The sequence below is a fragment of the Haliaeetus leucocephalus genome, unplaced genomic scaffold, assembly GCF_000737465.1.
Source record: "Haliaeetus leucocephalus isolate CR32 unplaced genomic scaffold, Haliaeetus_leucocephalus-4.0 Scaffold193, whole genome shotgun sequence".
Taxonomy (NCBI): Eukaryota; Metazoa; Chordata; class Aves; order Accipitriformes; family Accipitridae; genus Haliaeetus; species Haliaeetus leucocephalus.
In genome coordinates this window covers 293,696-316,335 of record NW_010972629.1, presented here as the reverse complement: position 1 = coordinate 316,335, position 22,640 = coordinate 293,696, and the positions used below count along the sequence as shown (strand labels likewise).

Below are 22,640 nucleotides of genomic sequence, written 5' to 3'. Positions count from 1 at the left end.
GAGCTCGCCCTCCCCGCCGAGCTGCGGGGCCGGGGGGTGGCCGCAGGGGTGGCCGTGCTGCTGCAGACCAGCACCGGCCGCATCCTGCTCACCCGCCGCGCCGGCACCCTCAGCATCTTCCCCAACGTCTGGGTGCCACCCGGTGAGTCCGGTCGGGGTGGGGAGTGGAAATACAGGGTGCTGGTTATTTTGAGGTGCCCCTAACCCGCTGTCCCTCCTCCCAGGTGGGCACGTGGAGCCGGATGAAGAGGTGAGGGGACAACATGTGGACTATACGGTCTCCGCCTGGGAGAGGAGAGGGGCGGTGGGCGTTGGGGGTGCTGGTGCACCCTGACATGCCCCTCTGCCCCCTCCATTTTCTCCTTGGCCACAGCTGCTGGACGTGGGGCTGCGGGAGCTGGAGGAGGAGACAGGACTGCACCTGGAAGTGGGGACCTTCTCCTGGAGGATGCTTGGCCTCTGGGAGGTAACATCCTCCTCAGCTGGGGGAGGGTGGCCTCAGCACCACCAACCACCCCCATGGAGCTGAGCACCCCTGGGTGGGGGGACAGCACCCAGTTGACGCATCCCCCTACCCACTGACCACATCCCCTCCCATCCGCAAGTACACCCCACCCGTGTCCCCCCGCCAGTCCATCTACCCACCCATGCTGAGCCAGGGACTGCCGCGCCGTCACCACATCGTCACCTACCTGCTGCTCCTCTCCACTGAGTCCCATGAGCAGCTGGAGGTGAGCACCTGGACTAGGGCCATTGCGGTTTGTCCCTGGGCTGGGGGGGGTGGGGGGCAATTCCTCGCCTGAGCGCTGCCTCGGGATTCAGGCCAGGATGTGTCCCAGCGAGAGCGAGGTGAGCGCCTATGCCTGGCTGGAGCCCCCCGTCCTGGAGGCCATCGCAGCCACCGAGGACGGAGCGGAGAGTTTGGGAAATGGTCCCAGTGCACTGCCAGCCACCATCGGGTGAGGACACGCCTGTATGCCTCAGGGTCAGGGACACTGGGGCAGTAAGAAACAGGGGTGCAGAGCCCCAGGACCCATGTCGCCTTGTCCCTAATGGCTTTCCCTCTCTCAGCATCACAGAGCTGAGCAATGGCTCCTCCAGCACCACCCAGCTGCCGACCTCAACCTTCCTGAACACAGCTCCAGCCGAAGGGGAGGACGTGGAACGGGTCAGCACGGGCACCAAATTCGCCCTCCAGCTCTGGCTGGAGTCCCTCAGGGAGCAGGGACTAGTCCAGCCCTAGGGCAGCATCACACTGCTCCTGCAGCCGCTGGCGAAGAGAATAAAGTTAGTGCCCACAGGGACCGGAGTCTGTGCTGGAGCGGGATGGGGATCTCAAGTGGCAGGGAAGCAAGGGGGGGAGTGTGACAGGCAGGTAGGGACCCTGCCTGCCACAGGAAGGGCAAGGAGAGGACAGCAGGGTGGCCCAGAGAGGTCATGGCTTAGTGGGGTGGCAGGATCAGCACCCATCAGCTAACCAAGACTGGGGTCCCCCAATAATGTGCGCAAGCTGGGCTGGGTGGGCTTCTGTTGGGTTAAGGTGGACCCTGCACCATACAGAAACTGCTCTGAGGGCTCATGCAGCTCAGGATCGAGCTGGGTACATGCCCCAGCACAGCTGCCAGCTGCTCCTGGTGTGTGTGACAGGGCTGGGTTTATAAAAGACATGTTGTCACCCTGGCGGTACCTGGAGCAGAGCTGCTGTGCTTGCTGGGGGACTGGGGTCCCACGCCGGGCACATCCCGTCACAGCTTGGCTGCAGGGAAAGCAGAGCAGAGTTAGGGTACATCGGTGAGCTAAGCCCATGGCGAGCCACCGGTACCTCAGTGCGATCTGGTTCAGAACAACTGCCCTCCAGCAGGGGATTTCAGGAATGCGGAAGTTCAGAAACTCCAAAAACCCATTCAGAGGGGCTTGGGAACACATGCAGGCGAGCCGGGGCCAAGAGCCCCGCACTCTTTTGTCCCCCGACTCCTGCTCTTCACACCAGAGCAGAAGCAGCAGCAGCAGTTTGGCTCCTGCTAAACCAGAGCAGCTCCACACGCCCAGTCACCATACAAATCAGCAGATCTTCAAGATTTAACGGCTTTATTGCATTGAAATATTTACCACGGTTACGATACAAAGAATAGGAAATCATCCAAGCAGAATACTGTGCGCTGCTCCCCCGTCCCGACCCACCAGCACGGACAATGCTTTGAATTTCAAGGAAGGAGCAGTTTAAAAAAAAAAAAAAACAAAAAAAAGTGCTAAAAAAATTGCTACATGTGATACCTCTCCACGCTCAGCCTCACTGTGAGCCACACCACCCATCTGCCTGTCGCTGCAGGAATTCGGAGATGAGCTTGGCAGCAGGCAGCAAGCCTGTTTGGACACTCACAAAGCAGCAGGTACATTGCTGTAGAGGTTACAAACTACAGAATACATTTAAATACATAAATAATTTGTGCAACGGGTGATGCGTCGTCCCTGGAGACGACACAACCTTCATTTAGTCCTCACGTAGATAGAGAGACAGGGAAGTCTTTGGAGTTTTATATGTACAAAAGCTGCAACTGAAAATATAGATCATCTATTTGTTCTCTGTACAGGTCTGCACTGGAAATATTTAAAAGGAGGAAAACAAATCTACATTTTTTTAAAAAAATACATCGTAATTACAACTGAGACAGTACTGTCACTAGAGGGACAGGCAGGAGGCAGCAGCGTGGTCAGGGCGCCTGTGCTGCCTCCCTCCTGGGTTGCTCACCTCACCCTGTCCTCATCCGAGGCAGCCCCGTTTGCATCTGCTCGCCCCACTCCCCGCCGTCTTCCATTAAAAACAAGGATTAATTTCCGGGGGGGGGCTTGGGAGGCAGCTGCAGCCAGCCCCAGCCTCACTTGTGAGGATCCACGGGGGGTTTGGGCGGGTGCAGGACTTGCTGCTTCTGGGCAGCGGGTGCTGCTCCCACAGCAGAGGGGCGGTTGAATTATCTTCCTCAGCTCTTTGATATCTGTAGCAGAATCCTACATTATATAAATGGTTTTAAAATACTTCTTTAAAGTCATGGGGTTTGGTTAACCCTCGGAAACAGGCCCTCCCCAGAACATCCCAACGGAGCACATGCATGCACTGATACAGCCGTGGGACGTATCCTTCCTAACAGAGGAGTACTGGAAACCACCAGCGCAAGGCCTGGGGGCGCTGGTTGCACTGCAGGGAGATGGCCTCAGTCGAGAGAGGACAGACACAACCGAAGGGTTCTTGGTCAGGTCCTTCCAGCCCCAGAGAGGGAAGCCAGTCCCTAAGGCAGCTACTGGAAACCTGCCCTTGTCTCCCATCCCCGGTAGAGGGAATAACAGCCATCAGCGTGGGCTTAGTCCAGGGAAATGATGTCTGGCCTGCAGCCCGGGAGCACCGCGTTGCTACTTATTGTCCCGTTGTGTCCGTGGCTCTCTCGCAGCGCGCTGGTGGAGACAATGCTGCTGATGCGGCCACCGGCAGGGCTGATGGCGCTGTGAGATCCTGCCATCACGGGGGCCAGGGGATTCATGTTTATGAAGTGGCTAGACGTGCCTCTGTACTGGAAGAAATGGCCGAGTGTGTCCTGCTCATCCAGGGAGGTGATCACGGAAGGGCTGTAATGCTGCCAAGCAAAGGAAAACCCCTGATCAGCTCACAGTACCCACAAAACCCCGGCCCCAGGCCCAGGCAGCCCTTCAGAGAGGGCACACGCCCACAGCGAGGACAGGTTGCACAGGGATCGCTCCCAGAGCTCCCCAGATCAATGTACCAGTTTACCAAGACTGGCCCTGAACCATTGACACCCGCTGCCTCCTGTCAGCACAACCCAGTGCAAGCGCAGGCTTCAGATGTGAGAATGGCAGAGAAAAGACACGCGGCAGCAGCAAGAAATAAAGCCCAGCACAGCGAAAGAAGATGGAGCCTACAGTGACCACCCTGAAAAGCCACACGTGCGTGGATCCATGCCCTACACCGAGCCACCTCTGCACAACACAGACAGGACAAATCAACTCTTGGCAACTGTCACCAAATCCCACTGCTTTCTACCCTCACTCTCCAACGTCTGCATGGATTCAGCCCCAGAGAAGCAAAACACTTCCACCTCCGAGCCCTTGGCAATTCTGAATTTGCCCTAGTGAGGCAGACTCAAGAAAGCGGATACTGCGAAAGAGGAGAGGTGCTGGGCAGACACTAAGTGTCTCCCTGTGGTGTCAGGCGATGCCCGTGCAACCGCAAAGCTGGCACCCCCACCGCTGTCCTACAACAGTTCTCACAGAGGAAGAGGATGGAGGAGGAGGAAGGTTGGCTGAGCGAAGAGGGATGCGTTTGCCAGTCTGCAGATTTGGCGAGAAAAGAAAAACAAAAACGAAACAAAAAAACCCACCAAAACCCCAACTTACCTGATTTTCAGTTTGAAGGAAGGAAAACAAATCCAGACCTAGAAAAATAAAAAGGGGAAAAATAAATCTCTTGATGGTAAATAAACTTCTTGGCAAGAAGGGGAGCCAAACCATGCTAACGGAGAGTCAGAAGCAGATGGGTTCAGGCTGCTTCCAAGTACTAGATACCACAATATTGTCAGCTCCAACTCCATCACAAACTCCACAGCACAGGGCCAATTAAATTTCACTTCTCTAGAGCTGTCGCGGGGCCTGGCACCAAAACCAAGTTCCAGCAAAGCTCAGCAAATCACAAAGGGCTGGGTCAGCACAGCCCCGACCAGGCTGACAACACCACGACACTTTGAACCGCTCTGCTTCAGGGTCTTGACCAAACTCACTCCATCAGACAGCAACCGCACACGCATCAAATCGGGCACGAGGGACACGTGAACTGCACACAGGACAGAGAGTATTTTCAGGTCTCTACTGCTGACCTGATGGGTGGACTCAAGCCCATCGCTTCATCTCTCTGGATAGCAGCCTCCCTGCCTGTAAAACCAGGCTTTACACACAAGTGAGGCATAAATAACGCCTGTAAAGCACATGGGGATCCCCAGACCAGGCCGTTCCTGGGAATGGTTTATTATTCCCCTCTAAGCAGGAAGGGAGAGTTTACTCCTCAGTCATGGACATGAGCCCCTCTCTTTCCTTCTGCTGGGTTAGGACACACAACCTGTATCACACCCTGCCAGCCAGGAACAACAAGAGCCCACGAGAAGAAGTCACAGCCTCATTCCCTGGTGGCCCTGGGACACGCTAACCAGCCAAAACCTGGGTCGTTCCTACCTGTGATCTGTAATTAACAACCCGATTTCAAGTTCTTCTGCCAGTCAAGATCTCACCTGCAGGCCCCTAGAGAAATCTCTCCGGAGTCATGCCCCAGGAGGGAGGTACTCTAGTTTCCTTCTTCCTTCTTCTGTGTTGGGCCAGTGAACTCTGTCACTCAAAAATACTTGCTCTGTTCTGCAGTAGCTGCCAGGCCAAGAAAGACGAAGTGTGTGTGTGACCCAAAGGCCTCCATAGCTCAGTGGAATAGAAGGCCAGGGCACCAGCTGTTACAGCCAGCTGCTTAGTCTGGTAAACTGGTACAATTGTGTGTATTTGGTAAATGCTGCCAGAGGTCTTGGTTGTTACCTTGAAGCTCTGAGGGCACCTGGTAGGAAGGATGGTAGTCAGGAACGGGGAGGTTGGAGAGATAGTCGCTGCCAAGAGCTGCCATGGGAGGACTTCGAAGCACAGAAGACGGCTGGTGATCAATACTTAATACCCTGAAAGAGAATACAGACCCAGTGAACCTTAACAAAAGCAGAACGGCATGCTGAGGGCAAAATTCCTGTTGCTTATCGCCAAAATAAACCCCTGATGCTACCGCACCTACAACAAAAACAAGCCCTCCCTCCTCCCCCGTCCCGTGGTCAATGAGCTGTGTCACCTCACCCTGGCCAGATGTGGAAAGCAGCAGCAATGCTTCCCAGGGACAGAGCAGACTCGGATCCGGTTACTGCGACGGCATCAGCATTCAGGAAAGGAAGCAAGCAGAGAGCAGGAAGCAAAACAAGCCAAAGCCCAGCAAAACGGGGGGGGTCGGGTTCCTGCACTGCCTTACCCCTTGGGCCCGGCTGCTGTCGGAAGAGCCACACTGGAGACCGGGCACTGTTTCTTGGCAGGCGGCTCCTCCTCATCCGACGAGCTGTCCAGAGTGAGATCAATAACCTCCACTTTTTTTTTGCCCTCCGACGAGTTCTTGCCCTCAGAGCTCACAGTGTAAAGGGAGCTGGCTGCAGAGGAAAATCAGCCATCAGCTTCAGCTGCTGAAATGGAGACGAGCGAAACACCGCTGCCTCTACAAGCACGACAACCCTGCCATATACTCGGGACTTCGAAACAGCTTGTAGCAAATCCACACCCCATCCCAGAACAGAAGCATCATCCCCACACTAATGGCCAGGTCTCCATAGCCCACCTGGAATTAATGCTGCAGTTTCAAGAGGAACCTGCATTTTTCGTGCTTTTTGTAGCACTTACTCCACAGTGGTTTGCTAAATGCCTGTCATGCTCCTGGTATTTCAGTGTGATCCCAAATACCGGCTCCCAGATGGGATCTGAAACACTCCAAATGTTGCTTTGTAAATGTAAAAATTGTAAGTGTAAACATTGCTTTGGCAAAAAAAGACATCCAAAACCAGAATTGGTGACCAAAGCTCCCATACCCTCAGTCCCACTGAACGCAGACGTCTGGCACACCTCCTGGTTCTCCTTCTTCGGCTTCATGGGGCACCAGGAGCCATCCTCCATGAACTGTATCTCATCACAGTCTGTGCAGGAGTTCAGGATTTCCATGAACAACCTGCCGGGTGAAAGCACAAGCTGGGGAGAGCAAACGCTACAAGGACTCACACAAACACACGCACACGGACGGCAGAAATGACGCGGGACTGATGGTGCTCAGGAGATGGGTGAAAAGGGGTACGAAGAATTACTGTTCTAAAATCTGTGCCGTATCACCTGCCAGTTTAGTTTTACGATGGGCTGATGTACACAGGAGGGCTCTGTTCAAACCCCGGTAAGCAGGTTCCCTCATTACTGCCTCTGCAGAGACTGCCAGCAAGGAAGCCAAGATTTTGACAAAGGCTTCTTGTTCTTCGGGAGAAATCTCTCCAGATGGGCATCAAAGCAGTTTAGGGAATGAAAATCAGATTTTAAGTTATTCAAAGCTTTAACTTGTCTATATATGCTAGCATTAGAGGATAAGCCTTAAAAGAAAAACATTATCCAGGCTAAAGACTGTGTAAGAAGCCTGCTCAGCTCACCCGTCAATTATCAGGTTGTCGTACGGGGCTTTCTTATCACACACAGGACAAGTCCATGTGGGTTTCTTCTCATTCATTTGAAGGTAGAGTGCTGCATCGAAGCACTGGAGGTGGGTGCACGTGGTGGCTCGGCAGGGCACAATCAGCCTCATCTTACCCAGCTAGGGGACAAGAAAGAGGAAATTAAGCTGGTTTCGTACTAACCACCTCTCACAGCATGAAGTAAAGCCAGCAGTGTTATTCCCTGCTTATTCCCTTTTCTCCCCTGCCCAGCACTCTAGCATGTTTAACAAGAGGTTACACTAAATGTCAATGAAGAATTAACATGCGAGAGAAAACAAGCTTTCCTGAGGGTATTTTTGCGTTTTGTTTTGTTTTTAAGCTCACTTCCACCTCAAACACATGCTAATAGCAAAGGTGAAAGACAAGGATCAGGTCAACAGAAGACATTTTTTGGCTAGGCATTAGGCCAACAAACTTAGCAATTTTTTTATGCGTGAAAGAAAGCGGTTCTGCTTTTATTTAGGAGTCAAAGCTGACTTTTCAACAAAAGCAGGGCTGCAGCAGCATTAGCTCTCGTCTCACTCCAAAGCATTCCTACGCAACGGTAAGGTAAAGCGGGAAGCTGTTCACAAAGGCCTGTCCAAGAAAAATGAACAAAAATGTAGAAACCTACTGGACACATCAGGGAAACTCGTAAGCTCGTTGTAGCTATCTCACTGTCAGGATCAGCTGTTAGTTTTTCTTTGACTGAAAGAAGAGGAGGGGAAAAAAGGTCTCCTGTCAACATCCTCCTTTTACATGCATAAATACGTACAGACATGATTTCTAATTTGCACCATGACACTTATTATGCAAACTACAGGCAGGTAATGCTTACAGCAGCAGACACTATTACTACTACTAGGTTAACAGCTCCGGCAAGTCTCCTTAGCTGGACCAAAGAGACAGTCCCTACCTTAAAAGATTTTACACCCTTCCTGTAAAATGACAGCCCAGGGGAAACATTTGGTTGTAGGGCAACAGCGTACAATTTGAGCGCAAGCAGCAATGGCACCACTGCTGCTCACGGGATGTGTTTTAGAAGTATCACAACCGAGATGGGCAGCAATCTAAAGGACAGTTTGATTTAGAGCTTTGTTGAATGGTATCACTGAAAAATAATCCATTATCTTTACAGTCCTTACCTTCCCATCAGGTTCTCATCAACAGGACTCAGCAAGCATGGGCAGGTTTGCAAGAAGGGGTGCACACAAAGACCTGCAACTGCCCTTGCTTGCTAATTCAGACCTGCTCTGTCTGCCCAGACTTAGCACAGGATCAGATCAAGCGCAGTTACACCTTCACAAGGGGATACCTACTCAGGGCTCGCGAATGGTCTGGATTTCGGATGCCCTTGGCTCTTAGCTTCTGTAGCAGTGTTACTGATGTCAGCTGCTTCACCAGGTACACCGACAGAGAGTAGTTCTGTGGAAAAGAAGTTGACACTGCTCAGACCTAGAAAAAAAACACCAGAAAAGGAGAGGGCCCTCCGGGATCTGCACAGCTTGATGCTACTGCAAAAATGACCCGAAGCTGCAAACAACCAGTGGTTAAGGAACAGCAGCAAATGGAAAACGGCTTTCACCTCACTCACCCTGCCAAACTCTGAGGACCAGTTCACTACAATCGTGTTCGGGACAGTTGCCGAAAGTCGTGCCAATGGAGTTATATTGACGGGGCGGCTGGGTCGTTTTGGCTCTGCGCCATTTTTTGTGGGTGGGAGATAACCCTACAAAGAAAGAAAGATTATGTGATATAAAATTCTCTCCCAGGTATAAGGCCATGTACAAGAATCTACAAACCCAATTACTTCATGGCACATTGCACCTCCAGATATTTCATGTCATACCTTAGAGCTTGTATTAGAATTCCTCCACAAATTTCAAAGCAGTACATTATTATTCCTCAACGTCAAGAAATTAAGAATAAAGGTTCCCTTTAATATCCTTATGCTGACGAGCACACTAGAATCCCATCATGAGCTGAACCCCTCCACCAACACAGAACTGTCAGTCCAGGATGTGTTGGGCACAAATGACATTGAATTAAAAATCAAATCCCACCTAGATCAATGAGGCTGGGAAGCTAAAAAATTACATCCTGTGAGAAATGTCACGTTGATCTCATTTTTGCTTCATTATATCCACATTCCAACTGGATTAGAAACCCATCCCCATTACTCAGCCCAAGAGTGCCTTTTCTGTAATTCAGAGAGATTTACACCACCCTTTTTTCGTCGCCCTCAGTTAGACTGGGCAGCTTGAGACTGATTCAGCAGCCACTCATCACGGTTTAAGCAGAAGTAAAACAAAAAAGTGTTCCCGTTGAGCTGCTGTGCTGCACACAGCCCGTACAAACAGCTTCTCAGCTGCAGATGACTCATCCAAATGAACGAAAGAAACCTTATCTGTGAGCAGAAGCTGGAGGGGACCCTTTAGCCATCTTGCATCTCATATGCACTTCCCTCTTTCTGCCCCATGAGGCTGGAAACGACCTCTCTCTATTTTTATTTTTTAAAGCAGGTTATTAATTTTCTCGGCCCAAACCAGAGAGAATATCTGAGGCAAAAAAATGCAAATCCCTAAAAATATTAAGGGAGCAGCTCAGGCAGGGCATTAGAGGCTGTTCTGCAGGTTTGATTGCAAAAGGTGCCAGCTATAATGGAGCTAAGCCAGCATGCGACAGTTGACAGGGAACTGGCCTAAGACTGTCAAACCTCTGATGCCTTTCCTAGCTGTGACACTGAATCACATCCCTTTTTGGACTGTAAACTGGGGCAAGCACTATTTCTTATTATGTTTTTACACATTACCCAGCACAAAGGACCCCAGCCTTGACTGGAACATCCAGGTCTTCCTGCAATGCAATAAACTAAAGGCAGTGCCATTATTCCGTTTATCTCAGATTTTACTCTGCATTTTTATTATCAAGTTTCTTGTCAAAAGAGGCATGCAAAAAAACCAGAGAGGGAATCTGCTGGTTTAAAAACCAAACAAACAAACAAAAAAATCAGGCCCAAAGTTTGCATATTCTTCTACTTAAAGACCACACTCCTTGAATCAAAGAGCAGCTTTCATCACCAATCCACAGCCCTTTAATATGAAATCAGTTTTGCGCTCTAACCACACCATTTCTTCAAGTCAGTCTTTAATTTCCAGAAAATACACTCCCACTGCACTCACTGGAAGCTGCAGCTGTGTAAAAGGGCAGACTTTAGTCTACAACATATTAAGAAGAAATAAGATTTACTCACAGGCAGGGGACAGAGTTTTCCATTGACCTTGACAAATAAGTTAGGAGGGAAGTAATCTTCTTGGGGACAGCTGGTTTCACACAAGCAAAACCTAAGAAGCAGGAAGGAGAAACTGGCAAGTGAGCGGTGACACTTGCAAAAAATGGCAGCCAAACTTCCCTTTAAAAAGGGAAAAACATTTTCCAAGCAGAACAGACCAATGGCTGGAAAACACTTAAGCAGATGAACAGCCCTACATGTGTTTCAAACCCTACGCGCAGCAAAAGCGATACAAGAAACAAGACAGAAAAATGCCAGCGACTTAAAACAACTGCGAACGTGCATGCTGTGAAGTGTGCAGGGACAGGGCTAATTTTTTTCAGCCCAGATGACAATTTAGGCTATCCAGAATCGATGTTTCGAAGGCAAAGTGTATTCCTCTGGCCTAACATCATTCCAAGAATGACACAAACCGAGCTCCGTGTTCAAGCAGTACAGACAGCTAACCCGGGTGCCATTTAGGATGAAGAAGGACTGCCATTCACTCTGGCCACCCTGATATAATTCCCACACCAGCAGCGTTGTATCAGATGGTTTAATCCAGGTTTGGGTGCAATTATGTGCAACTTCACCTATAGATTCTGCAGTGCTTCAAGATGCAAGGAACTACATCTGTTTAAGTTACCCAACACAAGCACCTGAGGAACTAAAAAGTTATATTTGACCCAAAGTGAATCTTGCAATAGGACAGACTGGTTACTGTTTGGAGTCTCTCAAACGTCATCCACCACCACTCGATATCCTACCATTGCCTCCCTCATCATAGAATCAGAGAGTCATTTAGGTTGGAAAAGACCTTTAAGATCATCAAGTCCAACCATCAGCACCAGCAACCCAGAATGGGCTCTGCTTCAAATCCTAATCCCATTTAATCAGATGGCCGTGTGCTCTATTTTCTCTCAAAGGAGGGTGCTCCACCAGAGACAACTCCCCATGCTGAAACCACAGTCCTGCTGCATAGTCATGAGTCAGACTGTGACCTCGGCCGGCTTTTTCTGAGCTGCAAGATCAAGCCCTGGCATGTCACGCCGACACAGAGCCACACCACCAATGTTCTCAAAAAATAAATCTGATCTTACTGTTCTTTAACCTCTCTCTGCTTGCCAAATGAAACAAAGAATAAAATTGAGAGTTAATCTTTTTCTTGCTTGGCAACATGAGAATACTGCATAGCGTATCAGCAGGAGAGAAGAAATGGTCCCACCGTCATTTTTAACTCCTGCACTAAAGTTTGCTGAATAAAGGTTCACTTCTTCAGGTGAAGGGATGCACTCTGGACACCCAGGAGACTCCTGAAAGTTTGGTAAACTCTGTTTCATCTCCAATATCCAAAACATAGTAAGAGACATATATATACACTGAAACCGGTCCTTCAAAAACACACATGGTCTTTTTCTGCACTACAGAAGAGACATTTCCAAGCATCCACCTCCTGATGCATTTCAGGGAACAGGATGCCCGTATGCTTCGCTCTACCAGCTCTGCGCGCAAGAGCGGAACAGATGGACACAGCAGGAAAACTGTGACTGTAAAGCCCCATATCATAAAGACACTGTCACAGAATCATAATTAATATGGAATGCCCTCCTGAAAACCAAAAGGCTCTCTTTTGAATTAAATTAAAGACTTCAATTTCAAATAACCGCTTTTCTTCAGACTTCCAGATATCACAACTAAAGCCCTAAACTCCTCATCACTTTTTTCTGAGAGTACAGTGGTAATACTCTGTCTCTTTGCCAAGTTCAAACCCCTGATAATAAAATGTAATGTTTTTTAACCCTGCCAAGGGTTGAATGTTGGGCAGGAACCTCCTCAGTTCCTGTTCAGTGCCGCAAGACAGCGTGGGTAGGCACTTAAATAACCACCCTGGTGCTGACTGCAAAAATCAGAGGGTAATCCGTGAGGCACTTTCAAGTTATTTTTCTACTCACGCTCTCCAACATGTCTTGCATTTTCCTGAGTAATAACTAGGTGGATATCAAAAAACATTCAAATTTTAAGGTAATGTAGTTTTTGCCTTTTATTCTGCCTTTTGCAATGAATCTGCAATAAGGCAAATAATTAAAATGGAGAAGAGAAAGAAATGCGTTCTATATAAGTGCGCAAAGCTCTGAAAAAGATTAGATTTTACTACACTTAAAGTTGAAAAAACTCATGCGCGAGGCCATGTCACCTGTGCCAGCAAAGTGCCACCCAGAGAGAGAAGACAACAGGAACACTCGCTCAGCCTCGCTGAGTTCAGAAAGACCCTCTTAGTTTGGTGTTTCACACATAGAAGCTCCCATATAGAAACCTCATATTGGTTTCTATATGGGAGTGAACAGAAAACCTGAGTTCAGAACACGGCACCAAACGTTTAAAATTTCCTCTGAGCAAACTGACACACAATTGCAAACAAAATCAAGTGCTACAAGCACGATTCAGCAAAATCAAGGACAAATTAATACCGGTGCACTAGCTCAGGGAACAGGACTTAATGCATTCATCAAAAAGACATTATCTTACCTTAATTGCACCTGTATAGTGTAATCACATTTGGCACCTGGTAAGATATCTCTGCAACAGAAAAGTTCTTAAGACTGTCAGCAGCACTTAACAGAGAATTACAACTACAACAGCCTAAAATTTTATTAAGTTATATTAATACTGATACATGCTAATTGTACTATGAATAAAATCAGTGCAGCTGAATTGTAAAAACAAGTAATACCTGTCTGAACTAGCAGGCATAGTCCAAACAAGGACATAAAGCAAAAGCCCATCGAACAGAAGAGAGAGTGGTGGGAAAAGCAGAAAATCAACCTCAAAGGTTCTTCCTACTGCTGAGTTTTAAGAATATAATGCCAACTACAGGCTTGCCAGTGCAAACAAATGATCATGTTTTTAAGCACAGGTGGAGGGTAGTCCTAAATTTTGGGATTAACTAGCAAGTTTTTACCCTAATTACCACATTGTCTTTCTTCCATACAAGAATTCCACTCTGCAACCTTTGAGGCAGGTCCTCAACAGCTGTAAGCAGCACAGCACCACTGACATCAAGGAACTCCCCTTTCCACACCCAGCTTGGCATTTTATTCTCCCATACTGCACTGGAGCACAGAAACGTGAATTGTTTAAGATTCAGCGCTTCCTCCTATTCTGACTGTCCCTGACCTCCTCATCTGCCAGGCTCAGCTCATCCAAACTCTGCCCATTTTTCCTCCTGACTCCACTCCCCTTTCTGCCGGGGAAGAACATGCAGCCACAGCAGGGAAGCATCCAGAGACACCATTTCACTTACCGGGAGGTGAGGATCTGTTGAACTTGCTGGGGGGTTAGAGCAAAGGTAAAGTGAGCTTCTTCAAACCGTTGACTGTTTGTTGAGGCTGAAAAAGAGAATTTAAGACAAATTACATCATCATTAAGTCAACCTTACCCCTGCAGGCGCCAAGGCTTGTCATAAACACAGGACAGCATCCACTAAAAGCAGAACACAATCTGTCATCAAAATGAACTGCAGTTCCCATGCAGGGGCCCTCCAAGTCCTTGACCATGTAACCAAGCGTCAGGTCTGTCTTTCAAGGTAGACATTCAGTTTCCATCATTTTATTTACAAGGAAAACTGAGGCCTGGAAAGTAAGGTGGCTTGCACAGATAGCAAATGGTGAGGAAATCGGGAAAACCGCCCGCTCACTCTCCTGGGTCTGCAACAGCCTCCCGAGTCCATGAAGAGCTGCACAGCGCTTCCCAGGGATCAGCAGACAGGTTGGGAAGAGTGAGATCAAATGTGGAGCAAAAGGAATGCCAGAGGTCATCCATTGCCTTAGAAATTATAATAATTACTGTGATTATGGAGTAAGCACAGTTGCCGAACAATAATCAGGCATTGCCATTTTCTCCTCGAGCACATGGTCAGAGTCATGGCAAATTTCCAGAAAACCAGCCATGCCCTTGATTAAAATAAACAGACACGGAGAAACCCACATAATGGGAGAATCAAGAATTTTATGCGAGGGTTAGTGATGAGCACAGTAAAAACATTCTTTGCAAAATACATGTAAAAATAAACCAGGATTTCCCCCTCTCTTACCCTGACCTTAACCAAGTTACTACTTCTTTTATGCCTGAGCTTCTCCCTCAGTAAAACTGGCAGGTGTCTGCCTCCCTCACAACCACCATGAACTATTTTATTAACATTTGCAGAGTATCAGTATCCTAGAACGAAGACCACTGACATTGTAAGCCAATGTAATTTGCAAAGAGCCAATTTGGCCTCTTCTGCACTCGTTTTTACACCCATCAGGAGAAGTCTTGAGCAACAACAGCTCCCACCGGTGCTCTCTGGGACATGGAGCATCCCTGGGTCAGGAGACAACGAAGCTGAGGACTTTATCACAGTGGCATGTGTTAGTGTAAATCTCATATTTTGATCTTTTATTTATTTCAATGAGTTCGGTAACACTTGTGATGAGCTGGCCACAGCGTGACCATCCACAGCGACTATGGATCCACAGAGGAGAAGGTTAGCTTCATCCTCTGTGCCACCTGCCTTCGGAGAGGGACACCCTTACGCTGGCCTCCCCAAAAAGCACATTCAAGCACAGATTCCTCAGTGGGGCGAGGGGTTTTGCTTCTCCAGCCTCCTGCAGCTCAGGAATGTGAGGAATGAGAGGCCCTGAGTTTCCTGGCAGATGACCTGCCAGATCTTCCCCAGGACCTGCAGTAGTGGCGACGGGCTGGCAGACAGGACTGGAGACATTCAGAGGAATTTTGACCATCTTAGGACTTTCTGCCTAAGCCTTTCACTCCTCAATGACAAAATCGGATCCTGATTCTGTTCCAAACAGTGCCAGGCTAAGCTGCTCAAAATTTGCAGCTTTCTCTGTTCTCTGCTGCCTCCATTTATAACTGATAACCAACCTCTACCTAACAAGCAATTTATAACCAGTGTTATTGCTCAGCTGACAGCCTTCATCCAACCCAGAGAGAAACACTGACCTCTCCGAGATTCAGACATCTCCAAGATTCACAGTAACACAGCTAGAGGTTTCATATAGGATGGGGAGTGGGAAAGCCAAAGCCTAGATATTCCTCACTTGCAGCAAACAAAGCACAGACAGTCCAGGAGGCTTTATCATTAACCCCCGTGACACTGTCTCCACCCATCACCACCTTCTCCATCCTGTTTTCATTTTTCTTTCCCACATATTGCTTATTTCTGACATTTTTCTGATACCACAACCTTCATATCTGGACACTTATAATAAAATTTCCCCAAGTAACTAAAATAAATGAATGGAAGGGGACATTTACACAGCTAAAGGGAGAAGAAAGACACAAACCACCAGAAGGCAAAAATAAAAGTCCATGATCCCCTAGGAATTACATAAAAACTCTTTCAAGTTCAAGCACCAACACATAAGGAAGGGAGTTTTATCAAGGGAGAGAAAAAAAAAAATAATCATTTCTTTTGCAAGGCACGTATCCCATTTCAGGGAAGAAGCTTAACCACGGGTTTTCTGAGAGATTGAACAAAGCCAAACCTAAGAAAAGGCAATTTTTAGCAAAACAGTAACAAAACCAAATCCCCCCCCAAAAAAGCACATGGGTTTTGGTTGGAGTACAGACACACTTCACTTTAGCAAACATTACTATGTTTATATGAAAGGAAAACCACCCTGAATCCAAGCAAAAAACATTTAAAAGGCATAAGATGGGTGGATCTAGTTCGAAGAGGCCAGAAGGGCTCAATCTAAAGTAAAAATACAACTTATTCTAAAAACCAGAAGAAATCTCCCTTCTTCATGGGCCCAAATCACCCCAAGTGCAGCAGTGCTTCCAAAACCACCAGCAATTACTGGGCTAACTCTGTACCATACTTCTCCCCACCAGCATTTTAAAGATTACAGCAAACATACAACTTTTCTGGAATTAAGCAAAACCCAACATTTTCTCTTCCCTATTTTAAAAATGAGGAAGCATCGGAGTGCTCGGCCTCCACATCATGTCGAAAAACAAGCAGCTTTGCCCTTTTGCCATACCCCATTTCAGCTCTTATTTAAGATCCCCGTTTGCTTCCTGCCTGACGTCAAGTTTTCTCATCACAACAGAGCCGACCTCTTCTCATCTTTGCAACCTTCAAGCTGGATCATTATGCATAAAACAGCTCATTAATTTTAGATATTGGAAGATTTTAGGACTACATGTTTGTTACCAATTAAAGCAGAATTAAGACTTAAAGGTGGCGGAGGATTTTGCTGGAAGTTGTAACACCAGTTGTTTGCAAAAATAACAAACCACTTTTTATAATTAACTCTCCTAGCATTCACTGATTTGTTCAGAAAGGGAGCCCATGCCAATTTATCCTTGTTTTTATTCTCTTGGGATTAGGACCCAAATGCTGACATACCACAGACCAGAGAAAGCTTCACAATTCAGAACGCAAAGAAAACCCCAGGCTCTATCAAGTGAAAACAGTAAATAATCCAAAACTTACATATACTTATAAAATATACACTTAACAGAAAAGGTGTCAGCTGGGAGAGAAATAGCCTTTTTCACGCAAATAAATTTGGAACAAGACTGACAAGCAACTAAAAGCTTCCACTTCTGGCAGCCCAGAGTTGGAAATTATCAGTTCAAATGATTCGAGGGCTGGAACACCTCTGCTACGAGGACAGGCTGAGAGAGCTGGGGTTGTTCAGCCTGGAGAAGAGAAGGCTCCAGGGAGACCTCACTGTGGCCTTTCAATAGTTATAAGAAAGATGGGGACAGACTTTTTAGTAGGGCCTGTAGCGACAGGACAAGGGGCGATGGTTTTAAACTAAAAGAGGAGAGATTCAGACCAGATGTCAGGAAGAAATGTTTTATGCTGGGGGTGGTGAGGCACTGGCCCAGGTTGCCCAGAGAGGTGGTCGATGCCCCATCACTGCAGACATTCAAGGTTGGGTTGGACGGGGCTCTGAGCAACCTGATTGAGTGGGAGATGTCCCCACTCAAGCAGGGGGGTCAGACTAGGTGACCTTTTAAAGGTCTCTTCCAACCCAAACCATTCCATGAGTCTATGAAATCCCACTTTCACATGGATATCAGCCTTTTGAATCCACTCACACCACTCCTTGTTGAAAGGTCTCTAGCTCAAATCCTTCTATCTGAGCGAACAAAAGGAGCCTCCAAAGAACAAGAGGACTGAGCATTTTTGAACGTACCTAACGTGGTGGGTTTTATCAACTCATCATAAACATCGTAGAAGGGCAGCCTCTTCATCTTGACATCCGGATGGACAGGATGGATGGGTGGCGATAGGTGCTGTACATCTGTCTCGTGCTTGGGTCCCAGCACAGGCACTGGCGGCAGCAGAGCCGCCGGCACGGCAGCAGCAGCAGAGCTGTGGTCATAGGGCAGGTGACACACGGTGCCCTGTGTCAGCGCGGTGGCCGAAGGCAGTTGCCCTGCCTGAATGTGGAGCATTGACAAGTCCGAAGGGGTTAAGATCTTTCTCGGGAACCTCCGCCGGTACAGTTCTTTAATTTTCATCTGGACAGCAGGGCTGCAGCCAGATTTCAGCAGCTGTAAGGCCTTTGTGAGAAGTTCGTGCTTCCTTCCACTTTTGTTCCTTCCAGCAAAGCCCAAGAGAACTTGTAATTCTGATACCCTAAAGCTCATAACCATATGCTGCAAGAAAATAAAACGACCACCATTACAATCGCTGTGTGACAGACACAATCAAAAAACAAGCCATGGGTTCATTAAGGAAGACGGTGGAGGCCTTAAAAGAGACACTGTCAAGTTTGAAGTTCCCATTGTCATCAATAACTCGTTAGTAGCAGAACTGTAAATATTTAGATTTGGTTTTTAGATACTTTGCTTGGATCTGGAAATGCAAAAGGTAGCATTCACTTCCTGATTCAATGGAGCCCTGAGCAGTTCCTGACACCCAAATGGTTGTTAAATCACCTTCTCTTCAAATAAATGCTGACAATTTCTTGTAGGGTCAACCTTGCATTTAAACTAAAGCTTTTGTACCTCTCTGGGTTTAAAGCTCTCGCTTTAAGTCTCCTTCAGGCTGGCTTAGAAAAGCCAAGCCCTAGTGTGACTGCAGAGGTTTTCAGCCATTGCTTTTATTCTTTTATTTCTAAAATATACTTTGGGAATGCCCAGTTTTGGCCCGATGTTCCTCTAAAGAGACACATCAGACATCGAATCCAAAACCAGACATCAGCCATTAATGAGAAAGGCTGCAATTAAGCAAGAACATGCATCAGGCGCCACCTCTATACCTTGGCTGGCATCATTTATCAACCTGCCTCACTGACAGGAGTCTCCCCAACAGCAACCTCCAGATTTTCACCATGAGTCCAACAAGCCTGACAGGGTTAAGTTGAAAGATGCCCGAAGCAGAGAAAATAGAGAATTATTCCCATTTCACAGAAGGAAAAATAAAAAGGGTCTCAGAGACCTCTGCACAGTCACACCAGGCAAGAGACCTAGAAACTCAGCTCAATCCTGCAGTCGTTCACAAAATCATCCTTCTCCTGAACTCGTAATATGATTTTGGAGTAACTTGTTTAAGCAGAAACACCCATGGGATGACAAAGAGTGCTGTGGAAGCACATATATACTTCTATGTGTATATATATACACACAAATTATAGCACAATCTTTTCTTTCATGCAAGTAAAAGAGAGTTAAACCTGGGATAGGAGCAACTCCCAACACTCTCCCTTTTAAATAAGAAAAGGCACACAGAGTTTCACCACCACTCTGCATCTAGAAAGACGTTTCCCTTTAGGCTCCCAAAATGCAACTGATTCAACAGTAGTAGAATTGTTCTCAAATTAGTTATAACTTCGTGGGATTTAAATCCACGATTTCGGTTCCATGGAGGGGCTTCATCCGGCTGCAGTGGAGTACTGGTGGGGTAGAGGGGAAAGGTTGGCTTCTGTGAGTTCAGAAATGCCAAAAAACTGCAACCCCTTTGATAAAAGAAATGCAAAATAAAAGCTGAAACCTCGTCAGTTTAACAGGAGGCGTATTTTGCATTTGGATTGATTCTCAAACCCATCAGAGCTAATTTTCCTTCAAGAAGAGCTGATGGGAACATCTCGACTTTACATCTTACAGACCAAGTTTTCTAGAGTCACTTATAAATACTGAATTAAGAGGCACGCCTCCATAATCTACAGGTCAAGCTTATTAGATAGTTAATTGATTCTGGTCTATGTGCCAAGGGGTTTTAAGGCAGTGTAATTCGCTGTATGAGGATTTTGTTACCCACGCGACGAAAACACAGCATCTCAGGAGGACAACGTGACAGATGTTCCACTTCCCAGTGGGGAAAAAAACAGGGAAGTATTTGGTAAAGCTATCAAAGCCAGCTCTGTCATTACAAAAAGTGCCATGTGGTCCCCAATACAGAACAGACAGTGTCAGATTAACGTTTCATGTAGAAAAAAGCACATCAAACCCTGTAGGTTGCGTGGGATTTGCTTATTACCTTTGCTGGGCGTTCAAGAGACAAATGATTAACTTCCCCCCCCCCTTTTTGGAGCCAGGAGAATTTGTTAGAAGCAGGAAACCTCTGTCCTTTAAGAGGAAAAAGCTCAATTTGGGGTCTCTCAACTTTGATAGTGCCTGTTTTAAATACCTCTCGGAAAAGACACATTAGGGATGCACATTTATCAAATATTCCTCTTACGAACTCCCTCCCCTTTTGCAACAATCATTGTAAAAGAACCGACCTCTTCCCACACCTATTCCTCCTAAAAATCCTCCAGAGTCCTTCAACCGGCAGGAGATTAGTGTAGCATGGCTCACCAGCACGAGATTCACATTTATTATTAAAAAACACTCACATTCGTGACATAGGATGGCTGTGTCACCACCGCTGCAGCAGCTGTGGACTCTTATCTACCCCTGAAGCCTCTCCGATTCCCGCTCAGAGCAGCGGAAAAAACTCTCTTTGTTGCCGTAAGAGTTGGCAATCGAGAGCTCTCAGAGGGCACCTGAGGCTTGGGTAGCGGCTGGACCTGCAGCAGACTCAAGTCTGATCGTGCTGCTGTTGAACAAGGCACATCCACAAACTTCTTCTCTGTCCAGGGGAGTCACCGTTCGGTCTTTTAAATAAAGGAAAGTGTCTTAAGCCAACTACGGGCTTTATAAGGAGAAATCATTTCATTTTCAACTGGCTCGTCTTGCTTTTACAATGAGACACAGATGGTAAAAAGCTTAAACAAACTCCTGGCGAGGAAACCAGAAAGGGGGTTAGGGGAGATGGACAAGGGAAAGGGAGCAGAAATTCAAAAGTAAACTGGAGAAGCCTCAAAGGGCTGGTGCCCAGGGGCAGGGGCCAAACCCCAGAGATGTAAACCTGTGCACTAAGCTACACCTAGTCTTAAACGACAATTCCTCTGCAGGGATTTATCCACAGAGGGAGCGGAGCATAAAACATTACAGACACTTCGCCCTGGGTCACGCTCAGCTTTACTGTTTGCTAAACTATGTCCCCAAATTGCAGGATTACGGACACAGTTGCTGGAGCTCAACTTCTGCGCAGTCCCAAGTCACCCAATTACAATTATCGGAACCAACTTCTCTGCTAATACTGTTAATGTTTTGCCACTTGATAGGGCTCCTGTTGTAGTCAGGCTTAAGTTTTAGGGGAGGGAGAAAGATCACACCATAAAGCTGTATCAAAATTTGGACAGAGCACTGCTAGAAAGATTACAGATAAATATTACTCCGGAGAATTATGTTCTTGCTATGGCTGGCTGCCAAAAAGGTGCCAGTTCCCAAATGTCTTACTGTTCCCAGCACGGGGAAGGGGGCAGGACTCCTAGGCCACTTCAGCCAGCTAAGACCTATATTCCAGCCTGCGGGGGAAAAAATATTAAACCACCAACAAGGAGAGAAAAAAAAAAAAAAAAAAAAAACAGCTTTGGAATTAGTTACCAGGGGCAATTTCATATTCCACAGTCTGGTGGGCAAAGGTGGTGACACACTCTGACTCCTAAAAAAACGAGAAGAAGAGAGTGGAGGGAGATGAAACCCCATCCAGCTGTGAGCACTGGTGCAGCACTACCATGTTACACATTCTCTGCTCCCTCCTCCCATACTGCACCCCAAACCTGCCTCCGCATCGTCCCCTCTCCAGCCTGCGGTCCTTTTCTGCTCCCCTACCTTCCCCCTAGCATGCTTCAAGGCTCTGAACGACTCTGGCTCTTGGCTCTCCCATCCTTTGGGTTTCTACCTCTCTCTCCACAGCTCTGCACTTCCAAAGCTCCCCAAGGTCTTTCAGACCCTATTCTCATAGACAAGCCCACCAGGCTCGCTACCATACTCACCAGCTTCACCCGTGCACTCAGTGCACAAAGGTTCCGACCCCGGCACCCTCACTACGGCCCCTTTGCCCTGGTGGTCCCTGTACCTTTCCCCCATGGCTCTGCCCCCAAGTCAGGATCCCCTGGCTCACCTCAGCTCCCCTGTGCACTCCAACCCCAGAATCCCCATCCCTCCTCACCTCTGCACCCCACATCGGCTGTCCCCACAGCCCCCCAGCTGGCTCCCACCCCTCTTCGTCCACCACTGCCCCACACCCCAGTACAGCCCTAACCCCTGTCTCTGCCACCCCACAGCCCCCTGTCCCACAGCCCGACACAGCCACCCCATCTGTCTGCAAAACATCCCCAGCCCCACACACCTCCTTGGGCCCACTGCAGAGTCCCCCAGCCCCACACATCCCCCTGGCACCATGCATCCTCTCAGTCCCCCAAATCCCTTCAGCCCCAGGCTGCCTGATCCCCAGCCCCAGACATCCCCTCAGCCCCACACTGCTTGGCCCCATCCCCACAGACCCCTCAACCCCACGCTGCCTCACTCCATCCCCACAGACGCCCTCAGCCTCACAATACCTCACTCCATCCATCCCCACAGACCCCCTCAGCCCCACACCACCTCACTCCATCCAGCCCCACAGACCCCCTCAGCCCCACACTGCCTCACTCCAGCCCCACAGACCGCCTCGGCCCCACACTGCCTCACTCCAGCCCCACACCCCCCTCAGCCCCCGCCCC

General features: G+C 48.1%; 3 protein-coding genes across 7 annotated transcripts in view; 2 read left to right on the top strand and 1 right to left on the bottom strand.

Annotated features, from left to right (window-relative positions):
- Positions 1–1,494, top strand: part of POLR3C (polymerase (RNA) III (DNA directed) polypeptide C (62kD)) — a 7,291-nt gene extending 5,797 nt beyond the window's left edge. Inside the window, exons 15-17 of one of the 2 annotated variants that reach the window (XR_774224.1) lie at positions 225–250; positions 374–604; positions 1,483–1,494. Coding sequence is in view for 1 of the 2 variants with exons in the window: in XM_010565532.1 (XP_010563834.1) it covers positions 225–246 (22 nt within the window). In the remaining variant the exon portion in view is untranslated. Of the gene's footprint in view, positions 1–224; positions 335–373; positions 605–1,482 lie in introns of those variants that run through there. The other variant, XM_010565532.1, reaches the window with a different exon arrangement.
- On the top strand, positions 812–2,151 carry NUDT17 (nudix (nucleoside diphosphate linked moiety X)-type motif 17). The gene is made up of 2 exons (XM_010565535.1): positions 812–959; positions 1,072–2,151. The coding sequence occupies exons 1-2, from the start codon at positions 829–831 to the stop codon at positions 1,241–1,243; spliced, it is 303 nt and encodes a 100-aa protein (XP_010563837.1). The 5' UTR covers positions 812–828; the 3' UTR covers positions 1,244–2,151.
- Positions 2,152–2,855: 704 nt separating this feature from the next.
- Positions 2,856–22,640, bottom strand: part of PIAS3 (protein inhibitor of activated STAT, 3) — a 19,910-nt gene continuing 125 nt past the window's right edge. The window contains exons 2-15 of one of the 4 annotated variants that reach the window (XM_010565527.1): positions 21,520–21,577; positions 17,778–18,243; positions 13,871–13,955; positions 13,096–13,146; positions 10,552–10,642; positions 8,893–9,027; positions 8,618–8,723; positions 7,933–8,006; positions 7,257–7,417; positions 6,657–6,793; positions 6,053–6,224; positions 5,581–5,714; positions 4,405–4,442; positions 2,856–3,626 (exon numbers count right to left, since the gene is read on the bottom strand). In XM_010565527.1, the coding sequence (XP_010563829.1) occupies positions 3,357–3,626; positions 4,405–4,442; positions 5,581–5,714; positions 6,053–6,224; positions 6,657–6,793; positions 7,257–7,417; positions 7,933–8,006; positions 8,618–8,723; positions 8,893–9,027; positions 10,552–10,642; positions 13,096–13,146; positions 13,871–13,955; positions 17,778–18,243; positions 21,520–21,534 (1,935 nt within the window). In that variant the 5' untranslated portion in view covers positions 21,535–21,577 and the 3' untranslated portion in view covers positions 2,856–3,356. Of the gene's footprint in view, positions 3,627–4,404; positions 4,443–5,580; positions 5,715–6,052; positions 6,225–6,409; positions 6,794–7,256; positions 7,418–7,932; positions 8,007–8,617; positions 8,724–8,892; positions 9,028–10,551; positions 10,643–13,095; positions 13,147–13,870; positions 13,956–17,777; positions 18,244–21,519; positions 21,578–22,640 lie in introns of those variants that run through there. The other 3 variants (XM_010565526.1, XM_010565528.1, XM_010565529.1) reach the window with 3 other exon arrangements.

Excerpts from the sequence above, each read along its gene's own strand:
- NUDT17 (XM_010565535.1), top strand. The coding sequence starts at position 829 with ATGTGTCCCAGCGAGAGCGAGGTGAGCGCCTATGCCTGGCTGGAGCCC. Across the intron at positions 960-1,071 it reads GCACTGCCAGCCACCATCGG|CATCACAGAGCTGAGCAATG; the intron begins GTGAGGACACGC and ends TCCCTCTCTCAG.